This window comes from Pinus tabuliformis, chromosome J (genome assembly GCF_031772625.1).
Source record: "Pinus tabuliformis cultivar Carrire ecotype Pingquan chromosome J, CPIR1, whole genome shotgun sequence".
NCBI lineage: Eukaryota > Viridiplantae > Streptophyta > Pinopsida > Pinales > Pinaceae > Pinus > Pinus tabuliformis.
In genome coordinates this window covers 13905253-13920174 of record NC_142295.1, presented here as the reverse complement: position 1 = coordinate 13920174, position 14922 = coordinate 13905253, and the positions used below count along the sequence as shown (strand labels likewise).

At 42.4% G+C, this 14922-nt stretch overlaps 1 protein-coding gene across 1 annotated transcript; it reads left to right on the top strand.

The window, feature by feature from the left end:
- Positions 1–2620: 2620 nt before the first annotated feature.
- On the top strand, positions 2621–14631 carry LOC149225186 (large ribosomal subunit protein eL24-like). Its single transcript, XM_089376981.1, has 5 exons — positions 2621–2767; positions 2905–2980; positions 13736–13837; positions 13921–14069; positions 14246–14631. Exons 1-5 carry the CDS (start codon positions 2757–2759, stop codon positions 14400–14402), a joined length of 495 nt encoding a protein of 164 aa, XP_089233107.1. The 5' UTR covers positions 2621–2756; the 3' UTR covers positions 14403–14631.
- Positions 14632–14922: the final 291 nt, after the last annotated feature.

Below are 14922 nucleotides of genomic sequence, written 5' to 3'. Positions count from 1 at the left end.
CATGACCAATCTCCAAAATCTAACCCTTATGTTGTAGATGGAAGTAAATTTATAGGAGATGGATGGTAGTTTAGGAATTCTTATCCATTTACCAATCTAGGCTTGAGATCCACTTAAGATGGGAGGATGAACGAAAGGGATAAGAGGTGAAATATCCAAGGTACAATCAGATAGGGTTCAAGTTTCTTATCAAAGGTAAAAGGTTAAAACAACCCTTGGAAGCTTATGGAAGATGAAGCTTTGAGATCCTTTTTATTTTTCCCGAATTTCTAGAATCAACGCACCCTCAACAAGGAGCAAGTTGCTGCTGATTAGTGTTGGTGCAGAATGGAGCAACTTGCTGCTGAACACAGGTCTCTGAAGGGGCAAGGTGCGTTAGGCCTTAAAAACACTAATTTGAAGCAGTCAGACCCAAAAACTCAGGGATTTGGAAAGGTCATGTTTAGGGCTTTATGTAGGGATGATGACAACATGTTCACAAATGGTGATTGATCCGATTTGCAGGCCTATTGACCAGATGTGGCAAAATGGCCTATAACACATTTAAACAAACACTTTGTGATCAAGGTACCTATAGGCCATAAATGCATAGTTTCTTCAAAGAATCATCAAGAAGGCGTGTTGCCCTTTTTCACTAGCTGCACAACATTCATTAGCCTATGCATTCATATAAAATAGTCGATAACTCATTAAACCATGGAATATATCCATGAAAAGAGCACCTCATAAAATAGGAAATACATCATGCATGTAACCAACATTTAACCAAAATAGAACCATGACAAACTAGTCATAAAATCATACATAAAATCAAAACTTGTGCTCATTATTCTCAATAAAAATCAACACATAATTACATATACAAATGCCAACCAAGTTAGGGACTTCCATGTACCACCCGACCATAGATTGGGCTGAATTAAAATTTTCTTTCAATCAATTATGCCCATGCCATATTCCAAGCATTAATGTGGGATCTCATGGGATAAATCAAGTATAACCAAAGAGGGATTTCAGAGGTTAAACCACCTCCACCCTCAAGCCACAGTGATCTCACCTAATCCTTTCCAGAGATCACCAAACCAACACAAGCTTGGATGCCTCAAAATTTCTTCACCATACCCAGAGGAATTTTCCTTTCTCCACCCACCCGCTAAGGGCTTCCCAGAGAAAACCATCTCCACTCCCAACCCTTGGGATTTTCCTGAGACCACATCACCTGGATCCGAAGTCTTTCGACAACCCAAAGATCAACCAAGAATGAATCCCATCACACCATTGTTATCCAGAAAATGGAAAAGCAAGGCTAAAACCATTGTCAATCCAGACAAATCCCATGCCAATGACAACAAAGTAATCATGTAAACCAAATGCATTCTCCATGCATTCAAATCCTAGCAATGAAATCACACATGCAACCTGTTACTTGCAAAATCTTCATGTTGTAGTTGTTCTTCCAATCTTCTCCTTGCGCTCCCTTGTTTTCCTTTGCTTGCTTGCTTGTGTCCAAGTACATGCTCTCTCTTTTCCTTGAAATCTATTTATGAAAGTGATCTCCATAACTGTCAATTGTTTCATAGAGGCCTTTTTATCATTGATGTCTGATGTCTCTTCATTTCCTTTTCCATTTTCTTTTATTTTCTCTATAATTTCCTTTGCATGCATATTCTTGTCTCTTCATCTTCCTTTTCTCCTATTTTCCTTTATTTCTTGGATTAATTGCCATTTATTGCCTTTTGTCTTTGCGAATGCCAATGCCAATTTCCATAGCCATTAATTAACCACAATGGTAGCCATTTTAATGTTTTCCCATTCATTCCACTTGGAATACATGTCCAATGACCTTGGTTTTATTTTTTCCTTTATAATGTCCTTCCATTTACATGGAAAATCACCCTTGGGTTGTTACGCTTTGTTCCACACAACTACTTCTGTACTTGATTTAGACAACTCACCATGACATTGGACGCTCCCCTCGTCCTCTCCCCCGCGCTTACGTAAAGGACTTGGACAAATCACTAGCAGTGTTAGTCACAACAGTGTCAGTGTTAGAACACTCACCGACACAAATGACCATTTACATTTTTTTTTTTTTTAAATGATTTGTTAGACACTAACAAATAGGAAAATAAAAATGCACTCCACCAAGGGAATCATGTCACATCAAGGCCCTATCAACCAATGGAAAAATATAAATAAAATTTACAAAAATTTAATTTAAAAAAAATACAAATATTCAACATTTACCAAAAACTTTGGTTAAGGTTACAAAAACCAAACAAACTAATCGAGAGTAAAAAGATTTTTACACAAGGCAATTGATCCCTAGTAAAAAGAGAGACTAATAACACTGCAACATAAAAACAACTAATAGAAAGATTAAATTCGACCTTTTAATTTCTGATTTTCCCCTAATTTTATTTCTCCATGTTGTAATTTGTTTTTTGTTACTTTATATATCTCATTAGTTTTACAACCATATAAGGATCCACTTCGGATCACTAAAGCTCCTTATGGCCACGAACATTTAGAAATCCCCTCCTTCCAGCGTCCTAATGTGACCCTGGCCTAAGTGGGAACGCTACACACTACCACCGTCGGATCTTGTAGCCCCAACGGACGGTCAGGTCTTCTGGGGCCTTGTGGAAACCCTAGACTTACTTTATCATCTCCCTTCTTAAGGTTTTAGTTCTTTGTCGTGAAGGCTTTTGCATTCCGGGGCAGAGGGGCGAAGTTGTAGGAGCTGTTCGGACGCCATGGTGTTAAAGTAACTTGCATGCATTGTCTACACAATGCTCTAAACTGTCCTGTTATGGAGATTTTCTGATTTATGTGATTTTCTTCGAAACTTTCAACTTTCATCTCATACTATTTCTTTCTTCTGTCTCTCTCCAATATTTGCAGGACAGAAATTTGCCGGTTCAGCGGTGCAAAGATCTACCCTGGCAGGGGTATCAGGTTCATCCGATCGGATTCCCAGGTTGGTAGATATTTCTGAAACTTCGCATGCCATCCTATTGTGAGTAAATCATTCAAGAAAATATTACATGCTTTTTTTTTGGGAGAAAAAAACGAACTTTTTATTAAAAAAAAGTTACATATACATGCCGCAGCTTCCATTTAGCTGTAATACATCGTATAATTCTGCTAGAGAGCTATTCAGAGCTTGAGCAGAGCCTCCTCAAAAGAGGAAAAACAGCTCCCAGCGATGGCAAAAAGAGACCAACAGTTCCTTATGTTTGATAACAAAAACAGTGTCTGGCATCTTTTCCCGGGCTTCCTTTATCAAGGAAAACAGCCCATGACGAAAAAGATTGAACAAGAAAACAAAACAGACTTTATACAGATTTCCAGATAACAAAAACTTTTCAGCTATGTTAAAAAAAACTATAAAAACAGTATAACCAGTTCAGCTGTATGCCATGATTATGCAATCTGATTACAGGGAGGCTGATCCGAAACATGGACTTCTCCATTGTTTTCCTCCTTTATTCTCCAGCTGCCCAGAACTTGTTGAAAACCTTCTTTAGAAAGCTTGTCTGCATAGTCATTTCGTTCCCTGTAGATATGATGAATGGAAAAAACATTAAAAGATAATTTTAAATGTTGTATTTCTTCTAATAAAGGAACCAAGATATAATTTTGACAGCTGCTTTGACCATTTATCCATTTAATAACATTTAATGAGTCCCCAAAAATCTGAACTGTGAAGATGTTTCTGTGTATCAGCCAACATAGCAGAAGCTTAAGAGCGGATAATTCTGCAAAATTATTGGAGCCACTCCCCAATCCTATGGAAGCTTTTAGGGAGTGGCTTCCGTTTATGTGAATGATTAGACCTGCTCCCGCTTTGTTGTTTTGTGAGGCTCCGTCAAAGTATGCCCATGGCACTCCATCCTTGATCTGTTCTTCTTCAACCTGCCTGGGCATCCTTTCTTCCTCTGAATCCGGGATATTTAAATAAATTGATGAAACCTGCACGGCCATTGATTCAACAGTGGTTTCCTTGTTCTGAAAAATGCATCTGTTCCTTGCAATCCAAATGCCCCAGCATACAATAGGAGGAAAATTTCTTAATTTTCGTACGGAGTTTTGGTGCCACCATTTGTGCCATGCTTCAATGGTATTGTCCCCTTCCCAGCTTATTGGCATAAGGATAAGCTTTTCCACCTCCAACCATACTTTCTTGGCTACAGGACAACCAATAAACAAGTGCGCTATAGATTCTAAGTCATTTTTGCACATTGGGCATCTTCCCGGTCCTTGTTTGAATCTGGATTGCAGAATGTCCCATGTAGGGACTTTCCCTTTCAAAATACACCAGAATAACAGTTTTTCTTTGGCAGGGCATTTCAACTTCCATATCGATTTTGCCCACCATTCTGGATCTCCCCATCCTTTTTTTCCCATGAGGAATTTATATCCAAATTTAGGGGAATAACTTCCAGACTCAGCATGAGCCCATACCAGCTGATCTGGTTTGTCCTTAAACCTTACATTTGATCTAGACAGTTCTTGAATGTAATTCTTCCAATCGTTCCACCAATGGGGATGAAGCTCCAATTCCTCCCCTGACTTCCAAGCCTGTCCCCATATGGTTGAATGACCTATCTTCTCCACCTGGTTGAGGTACAAGATTCCTTTGGATTCAAGGTGTCTAATCAGGCCAGGGGGGATAGCATAGTTCTCGTTACAGCCCACCCAGGGGTCCCTTCCGATTTGAATGTTTTCCCCATTCCCAACCTGCCATGACAAACCTTGTTCAATAACTTTGAAAGCGTCGATAGTCGCCTTCCAGATTATCGACACACTTCCTCCTTTCTTCTCTGGATTCCTGATCCAGTCCTCCAGAGGAGTGGGGTCAATGTACTTCCGCTTCACCACTTTTGTCCAGAGGTTTTCCATTTTGATGATTCTCCACCCTGATTTTGCTGCCAGAGAGGATCCAAAAGCAGTGATGTCTTTTATTCCCCACCCTCCCCATTCTTTTGGTCTTGCCACTTTTTCCCAGGCAATCCAGGGAAGCACTGACTCTTCCTTAGATCCCGCCCATAGAAATCTGCTGCAGATTCTTCTTATCTTCTCCAGAATGCCCTTGGGCACCCAGGTCAGCGCAACCCAGTAAACCGGAATTGCTTGGAGGACTGATTTAATTAAAGTTAACCTTCCTGCTCTGGAGAGCCACTTAAAGCTCCAATGAGAAATCCTGGCTTCAATCTTCGCTACCAACCAATTCCAGTCCTGCTTCCTATAGTTGTTCGGTTTCAGCCAAAACCCCACGTATTTGAAAGGGTCCCCAAACTTAAGGACCTCTAAAGGGAGGACATAAGTAATTTGACTTATCTCCTGTCTATTAAAACCTTCCAGCATGAGCTGCGATTTCCTATAATTAACTTGCATCCCTGTTGCTTTCATGAACAACTCCAGTATCTTCTTTATCTCTTTCATTTCTGACAGGCTTCCATTACTGAAGAGTAGTATATCGTCTACAAATAGAAGATGCGAAATGAATAGATTGACAGCCACCTCCAGACCTTTTATTGTTCCTTCCCTTTTGGCTTTTAGAAGTAGTTGGCTCAACCCTTCTGCAACCAATAGGAAGAGCAATGGAGACAAGGGGCAACCTTGTCTTAACCCTCTTTGCCCTTTGAAGAACGGAGAGGCTGCCCCATTAATAAGCATCGCAAAGCTGACACTGGTGATACATCCCATAATCCAATTGATAAAATCAATTTTGAATCCCAGATGGGTTAGCAGCATTCGGAGGTAGATCCAACTGATTCTGTCGTATGCTTTTGACAGGTTGATTTTCACCACTGCCCCTTTCTTTTTCATCAGTTTCACGCTATGAATTGTCTCCTGAGCCACTCCTATAGCTTCATGAATTTGGCGCCCATCCAGAAAACCAAACTGTTCGCTTGAGATGCATCTGGACATAATTGGTTTTAAGCGAACAACTATCGTCTTAGCTATAATTTTATAAATGCTGTTGCAGAGTGAGATGGGTTTGAAGTCTTCAAATGACTCGGGTTCTTCTTTCTTGGGAATAAGGGCTATAAAAGTTGAGTTATAAGAGGCGCATATATCATACCTTGCCTTCTAGACTCCTCGACCACCTCCGTTAGTTCTGAGTCAATCTGATCAAAGAACTGCTGAAAAAATCTATGGGCCACCCATCAGGCCCAGGGCTTTTTATCTTTGGCCATAGATTTTATAACGTTCTCCACTTCTTCAAGTGAGACTTCCCCCTGTAAGCCCTCTGCTTCTTCCTCCTCCACATATCGAGGGAAGCATTGGGCCGTTTTGATGACCTTTGCTAATGTTGCCTCTCTCTGTTTAGAAAAAAGACTCTGAAAGTGGTTCCTCCCCATGCTAGAGAGAGCTTGAAAAGTATTTGCCTCTCTGCCTTCTTCCTCTTTTAGCTTCCAGATAGTATTCATTATCTTCCTTCCTTTCGCATAGTTGTGAAAGAATTTTGTGTTTTCGTCTCTAGCCATCAGCCAGATCGCTCTGCTTTTCAACCTCCACTCTTCTTCTCTATCCAAAAGAATTTGGCCTCTCTGTTTTGCCAGCAACAATATCCTGTTCTTCGATTCCTGAGAGTCATAACCATTTGAGTCGGGGTTTTCCAGCTCCCCACGCTCCAGATTGATGCTCTTTAAGACTTCGTTTTGCTTTTGCTTCCTCTTCTTAGCCCAAACCAGAGTGGCCTTCTTCATCCTTTTCAGATTTTCCGTGAAGAGGAAGCTCTTATCTTCCAAGGCATCCCTGCCTGGGTGTTGCCATGTTTCATTAAAGAGCTGTCTGAAAGACTCCTCCTGCATCCATGCTGCATTAAATTTAAAGGGTGTAGCCGGTTTGAAGGTGGGTTTGGAAAGCTCAAGCAGAATTGGGAAATGATCCGAGTTCCCCCCCTCTCCTATCCACTGTCAGAACATCGGTATTCTGGAAACTAGATTTTCGCTTAACAGAAACCTGTCCAGTCTTTTTGCGATTCGAGCTTCCCCAGTTCTACGATTTCTCCAAGTAGGTTTTAATTTTAATAGATTTGCATCAATTAGATTATGCGCAGCAAGGGCATTTAGAAAGAAATCCGATAAGTGGTCTTCTCTGGCAGAGGGACCCCACGTTTCTGCACTCCCAATGGAGAAGGTCAGGTCTCCTCCTATCACCAGATTTTGATTTCTCATCATAGATTTAGCCCGGAGGTTGTTCCAAAACGATACCCTCTCCTGGCAAGGCCCATATATGTTTAGGATAGACATGGGGTTCTCAAATTCAGGGCTCAAGGCTTCCATTCCTAGACCGTGATTCATCCCCCACGAATTAATGAGTTTCATTCTTCCTTCCCTGAAACCTAAAGCCAAGCCTCCTGAGTGGCCATTTGAGTCCAATGCTTGGAACTGCCACCCCGGGAAGATGGAACATAAAGAGGACACCACTTTTGAACTCATGCCAGGGATCATGGCCCTTTACAAACCCTGATACAATGCTATAGTTCACAATATACAAATATCTCCTTCAACTTGATACAACTAGGGCTGAGGCCTAGTCCACCAAGTCTTGATCTGCCCATGAAACACAAACAAAACAACTTAACTTACTTTTTGTCTATTGTCCTTTGCAAGCATCTCTCTCAATCCTCTTTGTCCTTAAAGTACCTTGCTATAGCCCCTATCCTTTGGATGCCATAAACTTCTTTTACCACATGGTTTGCTTCTTTAGGTCATAGATCAATTGTTGTTCACCAATAGATTTGAATCTGGATTGCAGAATGTCCCATGTAGGGACTTTCCTTTCAAAATACGCCAGAATAACAATTTTGCTTTGGCAGGGCATTTCAACTTCCATATCGATTTTGCCACCATACTGGATCTCCCCATCCTTTTTTTCCCATGAGGAATTTATATCCAAATTTAGGGGAATAGCTTCCAGACTCAGCATGAGCCCATACCAGCTGATTTGGTTTGTCCTTAAACCTTACATTTGATCTAGACAGTTCTTGAATGTAATTCTTCCAATCGTTCCACCAATGGGGATGAAGCTCCAATTCCTCTCCTGACTTCCAAGCCTGTCCCCATATGGTTGAATGACCTATCTTCTCCACCTGTTTGAGGTACAAGATTCCTTTGGATTCAAGGTGTCTAATCAGGCCAGGTGGGATACCATAGTTCTCGTTACAGCCCACCCAGGGGTCCCTTCCGATTTGAATGTTTTCCCCATTCCCAACTTGCCATGACAAACCTTGTTCAATAACTTTGAAAGCGTCGATAGTCGCCTTCTAGATTATCGACACACTTTCTCCTTTCTTCTTTGGATTCCTAATCCAGTCCTCCAGAGGAGTGGGGTCAATGTACTTCCGCTTCACCACTTTTGTCCAGAGGTTTTCCATTTTGATGATTCTCCACCCTGATTTTGCTGCCAGAGAGGATCCAAAAGCAGTGATATCTTTTATTCCCCACCCTCCCCATTCTTTTGGTCATGCCACTTTTTCCCAGGCAATCCAGGGAAGCACTGACTCTTCCTTAGATTCCGCCCATAGAAATCTGCTGCAGATTCTTCTTATCTTCTCCAGAATGCCCTTGGGCACCTAGGTCAGCGCAACCCAGTAAATCAGAATTGCTTGGAGGACTGATTTAATTAAATTAACCTTCTTGCTATGGAGAGCCACTTAAAGCTCCAATGAGAAATCCTGGCTTCAATCTTCGCTACCAACCAATTCCAGTCCTGTTCCTATAGTTGTCCGTTTCAGCCAGAACCCCATGTATTTGAATGGGTCCCAAACTTAAGGACCTCTAAAGGGAGGACAAAAGTAATTTGACTTATCTCCTGTCTATTAAACCTTCCAGCATGAGCTACGATTTCCTATAATTAACTTGCATCCCTGTTGCTTTCATGAACAACTCCAGTATCTTCTTTATCTCTTTCATTTCTGACAGGCTTCCATTACTGAAGAGTAGTATATCGTCTACAAACAGAAGATGCGAAATGAATAGATTGACAACCACCTCCAGACCTTTTATTGTTCCTTCCCTTTTGGCTTTTAGAAGTAGTTGGCTCAACCCTTCTGCAACCAATAGGAAGAGCAATGGAGACAAGGGGCAACCTTGTCTTAACCCTCTTTGCCCTTTGAAGAACGGAGAGGCTGCCCCACTAATAAGCATCGCAAAGCTGACACTGGTGATACATCCCATAATCCAATTGATAAAATCAATTTTGAATCCCAGATGGGTTAGCAGCATTCGGAGGTAGATCCAACTGATTCTGTCGTATGCTTTTGACAGGTTGATTTTCGTCACTGCCCCTTTCTTTTTCATCAGTTTCACGCTATGAATTGTCTCCTGAGCCACTCCTATAGCTTCATGAATTTGGCGCCCATCCAGAAAACCAAACTGTTCGCTTGAGATGCATCTGGACAGAATTGGTTTTAAGCGAACAACTATCGTCTTAGCTATAATTTTATAAATGCTGTTGCAGAGTGAGATGGGTCTGAAGTCTTCAAATGACTCAGGTTCTTCTTTCTTGGGAATAAGGGCTATAAAAGTTGAGTTATAAGAGGCGCATATATCATACCTTTCCTTCTGGACTCCTCGACCACCTCCGTTAGTTCTGAGCCAATCTGATCAAAGAACTGCTGAAAAAATTCTATGGGCCACCCATCAAGTCCAGGGCTTTTATCTTTGGCCATAGATTTTATAACGTTCTCCACTTCTTCAAGTGAGACTTCCCCCTGTAAGCCCTCTGCTTCTTCCTCCTCCACATATCGAGGGAAGCATTGGGCTGTTTTGATGACCTCTGCTAATGTTGCCTCTCTCTGTTCAGAAAAAAGACTCTGAAAGTGGTTCCTCCCCATGCTCGAGAGAGCTTCAAAAGTATTTGCCTCTCTGCCTTCTTCATCTTTTAGCTTCCAGATAGTATTCATTATCTTCCTTCCTTTCGCATAGTTGTGAAAGAATTTTGTGTTTTCGTCTCCAGCCATTAGCCAGATCGCCCTGCTTTTCAACCTCCACTCTTCTTCTCTATCCAAAAGAATTTGGCCTCTCTGTTTTGCCAGCAACAATATCCTGTTCTTCGATTCCTGAGAGTCATAACCATTTGAGTCGGGGTTTCCAGCTCCCCAAGCTCCAGATTGATGCTCTTTAAGACTTCGTTTTGCTTTTGCTTCCTCTTCTTAGCCCAAACCAGAGTGGCCTTCTTCATCCTTTTCAGATTTTCCGTGAAGAGGAAGCTCTTATCTTCCAAGGCATCCTTGCCTGGGTGTTGCCATGTTTCATTAAAGAGCTGTCTGAAAGACTCCTCCTACATCCATGCTGCATTAAATTTAAAGGGTGTAGCCGGTTTGAAGGGGGGTTTGGAAAGCTCAAGCAGAATTGGGAAATGATCCGAGTTCCCCCCCTCTCCTATCCACTGTCGGAACATCGGTATTCTGGAAACTAGATTTTCGCTTAACAGAAACCTGTCCAGTCTTTTTGCGATTCGAGCTTCCCCAGTTCTACGATTTCTCCAAGTAGGTTTTAATTTTAATAGATTTGCATCAATCAGATTATGTGCAGCAAGGGCATTTAGAAAGAAATCCGATAAGTGGTCTTCTCTGGTAGAGGGACCCCACGTTTCTGCACTCCCAATGGAGAAGTTCAGGTCTCCTCCTATCACCAGATTTTGATTTCTCATCATAGATTTAGCCAGGAGGTTGTTCCAAAACGATACCCTCTCCTGGCAAGGCCCATATATGTTTAGGATAGACAGGGGGTTCTCAAATTCAGGGCTCAAGGCTTCCATTCCTAGACCGTGATTCATCCCCCATGAATTAATGAGTTTCATTCTTCCTTCCCTGAAACCTAAAGCCAAGCCTCCTGAGTGACCATTTGAGTCCAATGCTTGGAACTGCCACCCCGGGAAGATGGAACATAAAGAGGACACCACTTCTGAACTCATGCCTAAAGTCTCCTGCAGCATGAGTATATCAGGGTTATAGTGCTTTACCAACTCCTTCAAAGCCAGTTTTTTGGGTTTACTGGCTAAACCCCTACAATTCCACGAAAGGCAAATCATTTTGACACCTCCCCACAGGGTTTCGCCGCTCTAAGCACCCCAGGAATTGATAGTTGTTTACCATCCTCCACGTCAAATTTTGCTTTCACTTGAGCCTTGGACAAAAAAGACTTTCGCCCCCTTGACTTCTTCCTAGAGGTCTGAGGAACATCCATGCTTATGCCTCCGATTGGGTCTCCGGACGCCGGTCTTTTGTCAAGGGAGCGCAAGTTATAATGACATTCAGGCTTAGAAACAGGAATTTTAGTTTCACCGATATCATTTACAGACCCTTCACAGTTCAGATTGATTTTGGGGATAGATGCAATGATGGATTCAACCCGCGCTTGTTCTATAGATGCATGACTATGCAGATTTGAATTTAAGCATGTTTCATTTACTTTCTTTGGTGGATGCATAGAAGGAAAAAAGTCCAGATGCGTACCCATCGAACCTTCAGGGGAGCCTTCTTGAACTTCTCTTGTAGCTTTCGGATCTCCTTTGCTTGAAACAGTAGGAGCTCCTTCTCCATCTTCCTGGCGCATGGCCTGATGTGCCTCTACCGGAGCCCTCTTTTCCTCGATTCTTTCTACCTCCATGGCATCCTCCACTTGAGCCACCTCGGGTCTGGGTATTATTTCTTCTCCTACTGATCTGACCTCTGCTTCATCTTTTTTCTGCTTTCTTCTGCGCCGGAACCCAAAGGACATTCCCTTGCCAGGTGTCCATACTCGTGGCACCTATGACACCTGAAAGGCAGGTGTTCGTAGTCCAAAGGCTGATCGAAGACGAGCTCTTTATAGTGAATTTTTATATTTTCCGGAAGTCCTTCTCCAGGGTTAAGATTTATCAGAATCCGGGCCATGGCTTTGTTCCTTGTTTCAATGAAGGACATATCAGCTTCCAGGTAGGAGCCAAGCGTGTTTCCAATAGACCTGAAAACTGGCTCAACCCATAAAAATGGCGGTAATCTAGGAGCGCGTACCCAAACCGGAAATGAGTCTACCTTCTCTCGCTGTGCGTCAAACAGCGGTGTCCATCGCCTGAAGAGAACCGGTCGATTCCCAAAGGCCCAATTTTTCGCCAACACCCATTCCGCCATATCCTTCTTATCGAACTGAATCATGAACCATCCTTTTACTAGGACCGAGGCTTTGAAAGAATTTCCTAAGGCTGCCTGCCATTGCTGTTCTGCCCATTTCTGGATGAATTGGGCCAAAAAATTCTTCCCTCTAGCTCGTCCGACCAATGTGCTCTCCGCCACTTCCATAGCTTCCTCAATTTGGACATCCACTCCCAAGACAAGGTTTGCTTCTTTTCCTTTTTTAATTAGTTTCTGTTTCTTCCGCTTTTCTCCAGCCTGCCTATCGCCAGGAGCCTCTTCCCTTCCTTTACCATCAGCCCCCCCATCTGCCTCTTCTGTTTGCTGCGAGAAGTCCTTCTTGCCTGCAAACTCAGTTCCTGAGGGGGTCTCAGCCTCAATAGCTCCCGCAACACTCCTGAGCCCTGCTCCTTCGACCACTCCTTCTTCAACGCCCTCCCCTACTAACTGCCTTTCTGCTTTGCTTCCCGGATCCTCCTTCCTGTAACCCTTCTCCGCTATACTTCCCTCTTTTTTTGTCCCCGGAGATGTTCTAGGGTTTGCCCCAATCTTTGCTATAGATGTTCTGGATATGGCCGACAGCCTGCCTTCTAAATCCGGCCCTAGATCTGTTTTAAGCCCTTCCACCGAGCTATGCCAGTACCAATTTTTTGAGCTCTTGCCGAAAACCACATCTTCCAGACCTCCAGAATGAGACTGAGCATGAGAGAGGGCTCTTGAATTACTTACTTGAGCTATGCTGAGACCTTCGGCCTGAGAGAGGCCCTCCTTCTGTGCTCTCAAGTCCTGGATGTTGACATGGGTATGAGCCTCCTGGTTTCCCTGCGCTACCAGTTCCAACCTTCCTTCCAAAAATTCACCCGAGATTCTATTGTCCCATGGCTCGTTCAGGCCTGTGCTCTCCTTCAGAGTCCCGCGAAAACCACCTGGTCCAAAGAACTGTTCAATGTTTTCTGCCGTTAAGTCCTTCCCCCAAACCGACAGAATATCTTCCGGTTCAGGGTCAAGATCGACCGCCTCCCAAGGGTTTACCATTGTTAATTCACCTGCTTAACTGCTTAATCCGCCAGCACAGTCCGTTCCGGTTCCCAGAAACAGGGTAATTCCTTGGATTAAGCGGAGAGTGCGACAGCTATGTCGCCCGGATGACATACCTTAGGCGGTTTCCTATTGCCCGGATCGCTGTTTCTCCATATGCTGCCGCGGTTCAAAATGCTAGCCGTCCACTGGTCATCCTGAACCCTCCGATTCCTGCCAGGTGTTGTCGCCAGCCGCGCCTTCCTTACGCCCTCGCCGCATACGACCTCCAGAAAATATTACATGCTTACATTAAGTAGATTGTGGATATTCTGCAAACTCTACATGGTGGATTAGGTATGGTCAGCAAACTCTGTTAGTATTCACATTGTTTTATGCATACAATACTGTAGATAAACTATCTAGAGAATGCCAGAATTGAGTCCCACAAGCTGGGGATGTGTATTATCTATGTTAAACCTATATGGTTCTTTATCTACGAAAGACTGTCTTCCTATGCTTTATCCTCAAATCCGGTGAAACATGTAATAGTTGCATTGCTTAACTTTTTCTGAAAATTTGCAGGTATTCTTGTTTGCCAATTCCAAATGTAAGAGGTATTTCCATAATCGTCTGAAGCCATCCAAGCTTACCTGGACTGCAATGTATCGCAAACAACACAAGAAGGTGAACTGGTCAATTTTATGGCAGCATGTTGCAAATTATGTGTAGTGGATTATTCACTCACCCCTTGTTATGCCCATCACCAGGACATTCATGCTGAGCAAGTGAAGAAGAGGAGACGCACAACAAACAAGCCTTATTCTAGGTCTATTGTCGGTGCTTCTTTGGAAGTTATCCAGAAAAAGAGAACCGAGAAGACGGAAGTTAGAGCTGCTGCTCGTGAAGCTGCTCTAAAGTATGACAAAAACATTGTTTCCTGTGACAATTATATCGATGCCTTCTACTTGAAATTGCATTGCTGAACATTGAACAATAGCTGAATTTTATTGTGTTCATAAACATCTGAATGCTTGTGTTTTCTTACTTGGTAAGCTCCAATTCCTGATATAGTTTTTCACTATTAAATACCAGGGAAATCAAAGAAAGGATAAAGAAGACTAAAGATGAGAAGAAAGCCAAAAAGGCTGAGACTGTTGCAAAGGGCCAGAAAGCACAAACAAAGGGTAACATACCAAAGGGTAACATTCCCAAAGGTCCCAAACTTGTGGGTGCAGGTGGGAAACGATGAAGAGGCAGATCTGGTTTCTAGTTTTAGAAATGGGAGTTGTTATGGCCACAAAGGTTTTGACATTTGTTATAGGAATGATGTTTTTAATGATGTTGAGGAGTTTATTGGAGAACCCTATTCTTAAGATTTTTTCTGAGAACCATTTACTTTGTAAAATGCTATTTTTGACCGAATGTTCTATATTAAATTTGAATTTTTGAAGCGGTATTATATAAGTCTCATTGATTTCTATGTTTTTGTTCTCCATTGATTCATATAATAAGTGAAATTTAGCTCTTAAAATATAGTTTGCTTTTCCTTCAAAAAAAATATGCCTTTCATGATTCACCTCTAGAGCAAGAATCACTTCTGAATTAGCACTATTGAAATGATATTCTGTGTCCTGTTATAATGTGGTTCGGAGATCCTGGTTATTTTACCTTTCGAACTGAGAGGCAGTTATTAAACGTTGCTTTAAAAATGGAGAGCAGCTACTATCTACATTTTATTGTTTCTAGATGTAATTGACGAAAAACATTAC

Excerpts from the sequence above, each read along its gene's own strand:
- LOC149225186 (XM_089376981.1), top strand. Across the intron at positions 2,981-13,735 it reads TCATCCGATCGGATTCCCAG|GTATTCTTGTTTGCCAATTC; the intron begins GTTGGTAGATAT and ends GAAAATTTGCAG. Across the intron at positions 14,070-14,245 it reads GCTCGTGAAGCTGCTCTAAA|GGAAATCAAAGAAAGGATAA; the intron begins GTATGACAAAAA and ends ATTAAATACCAG.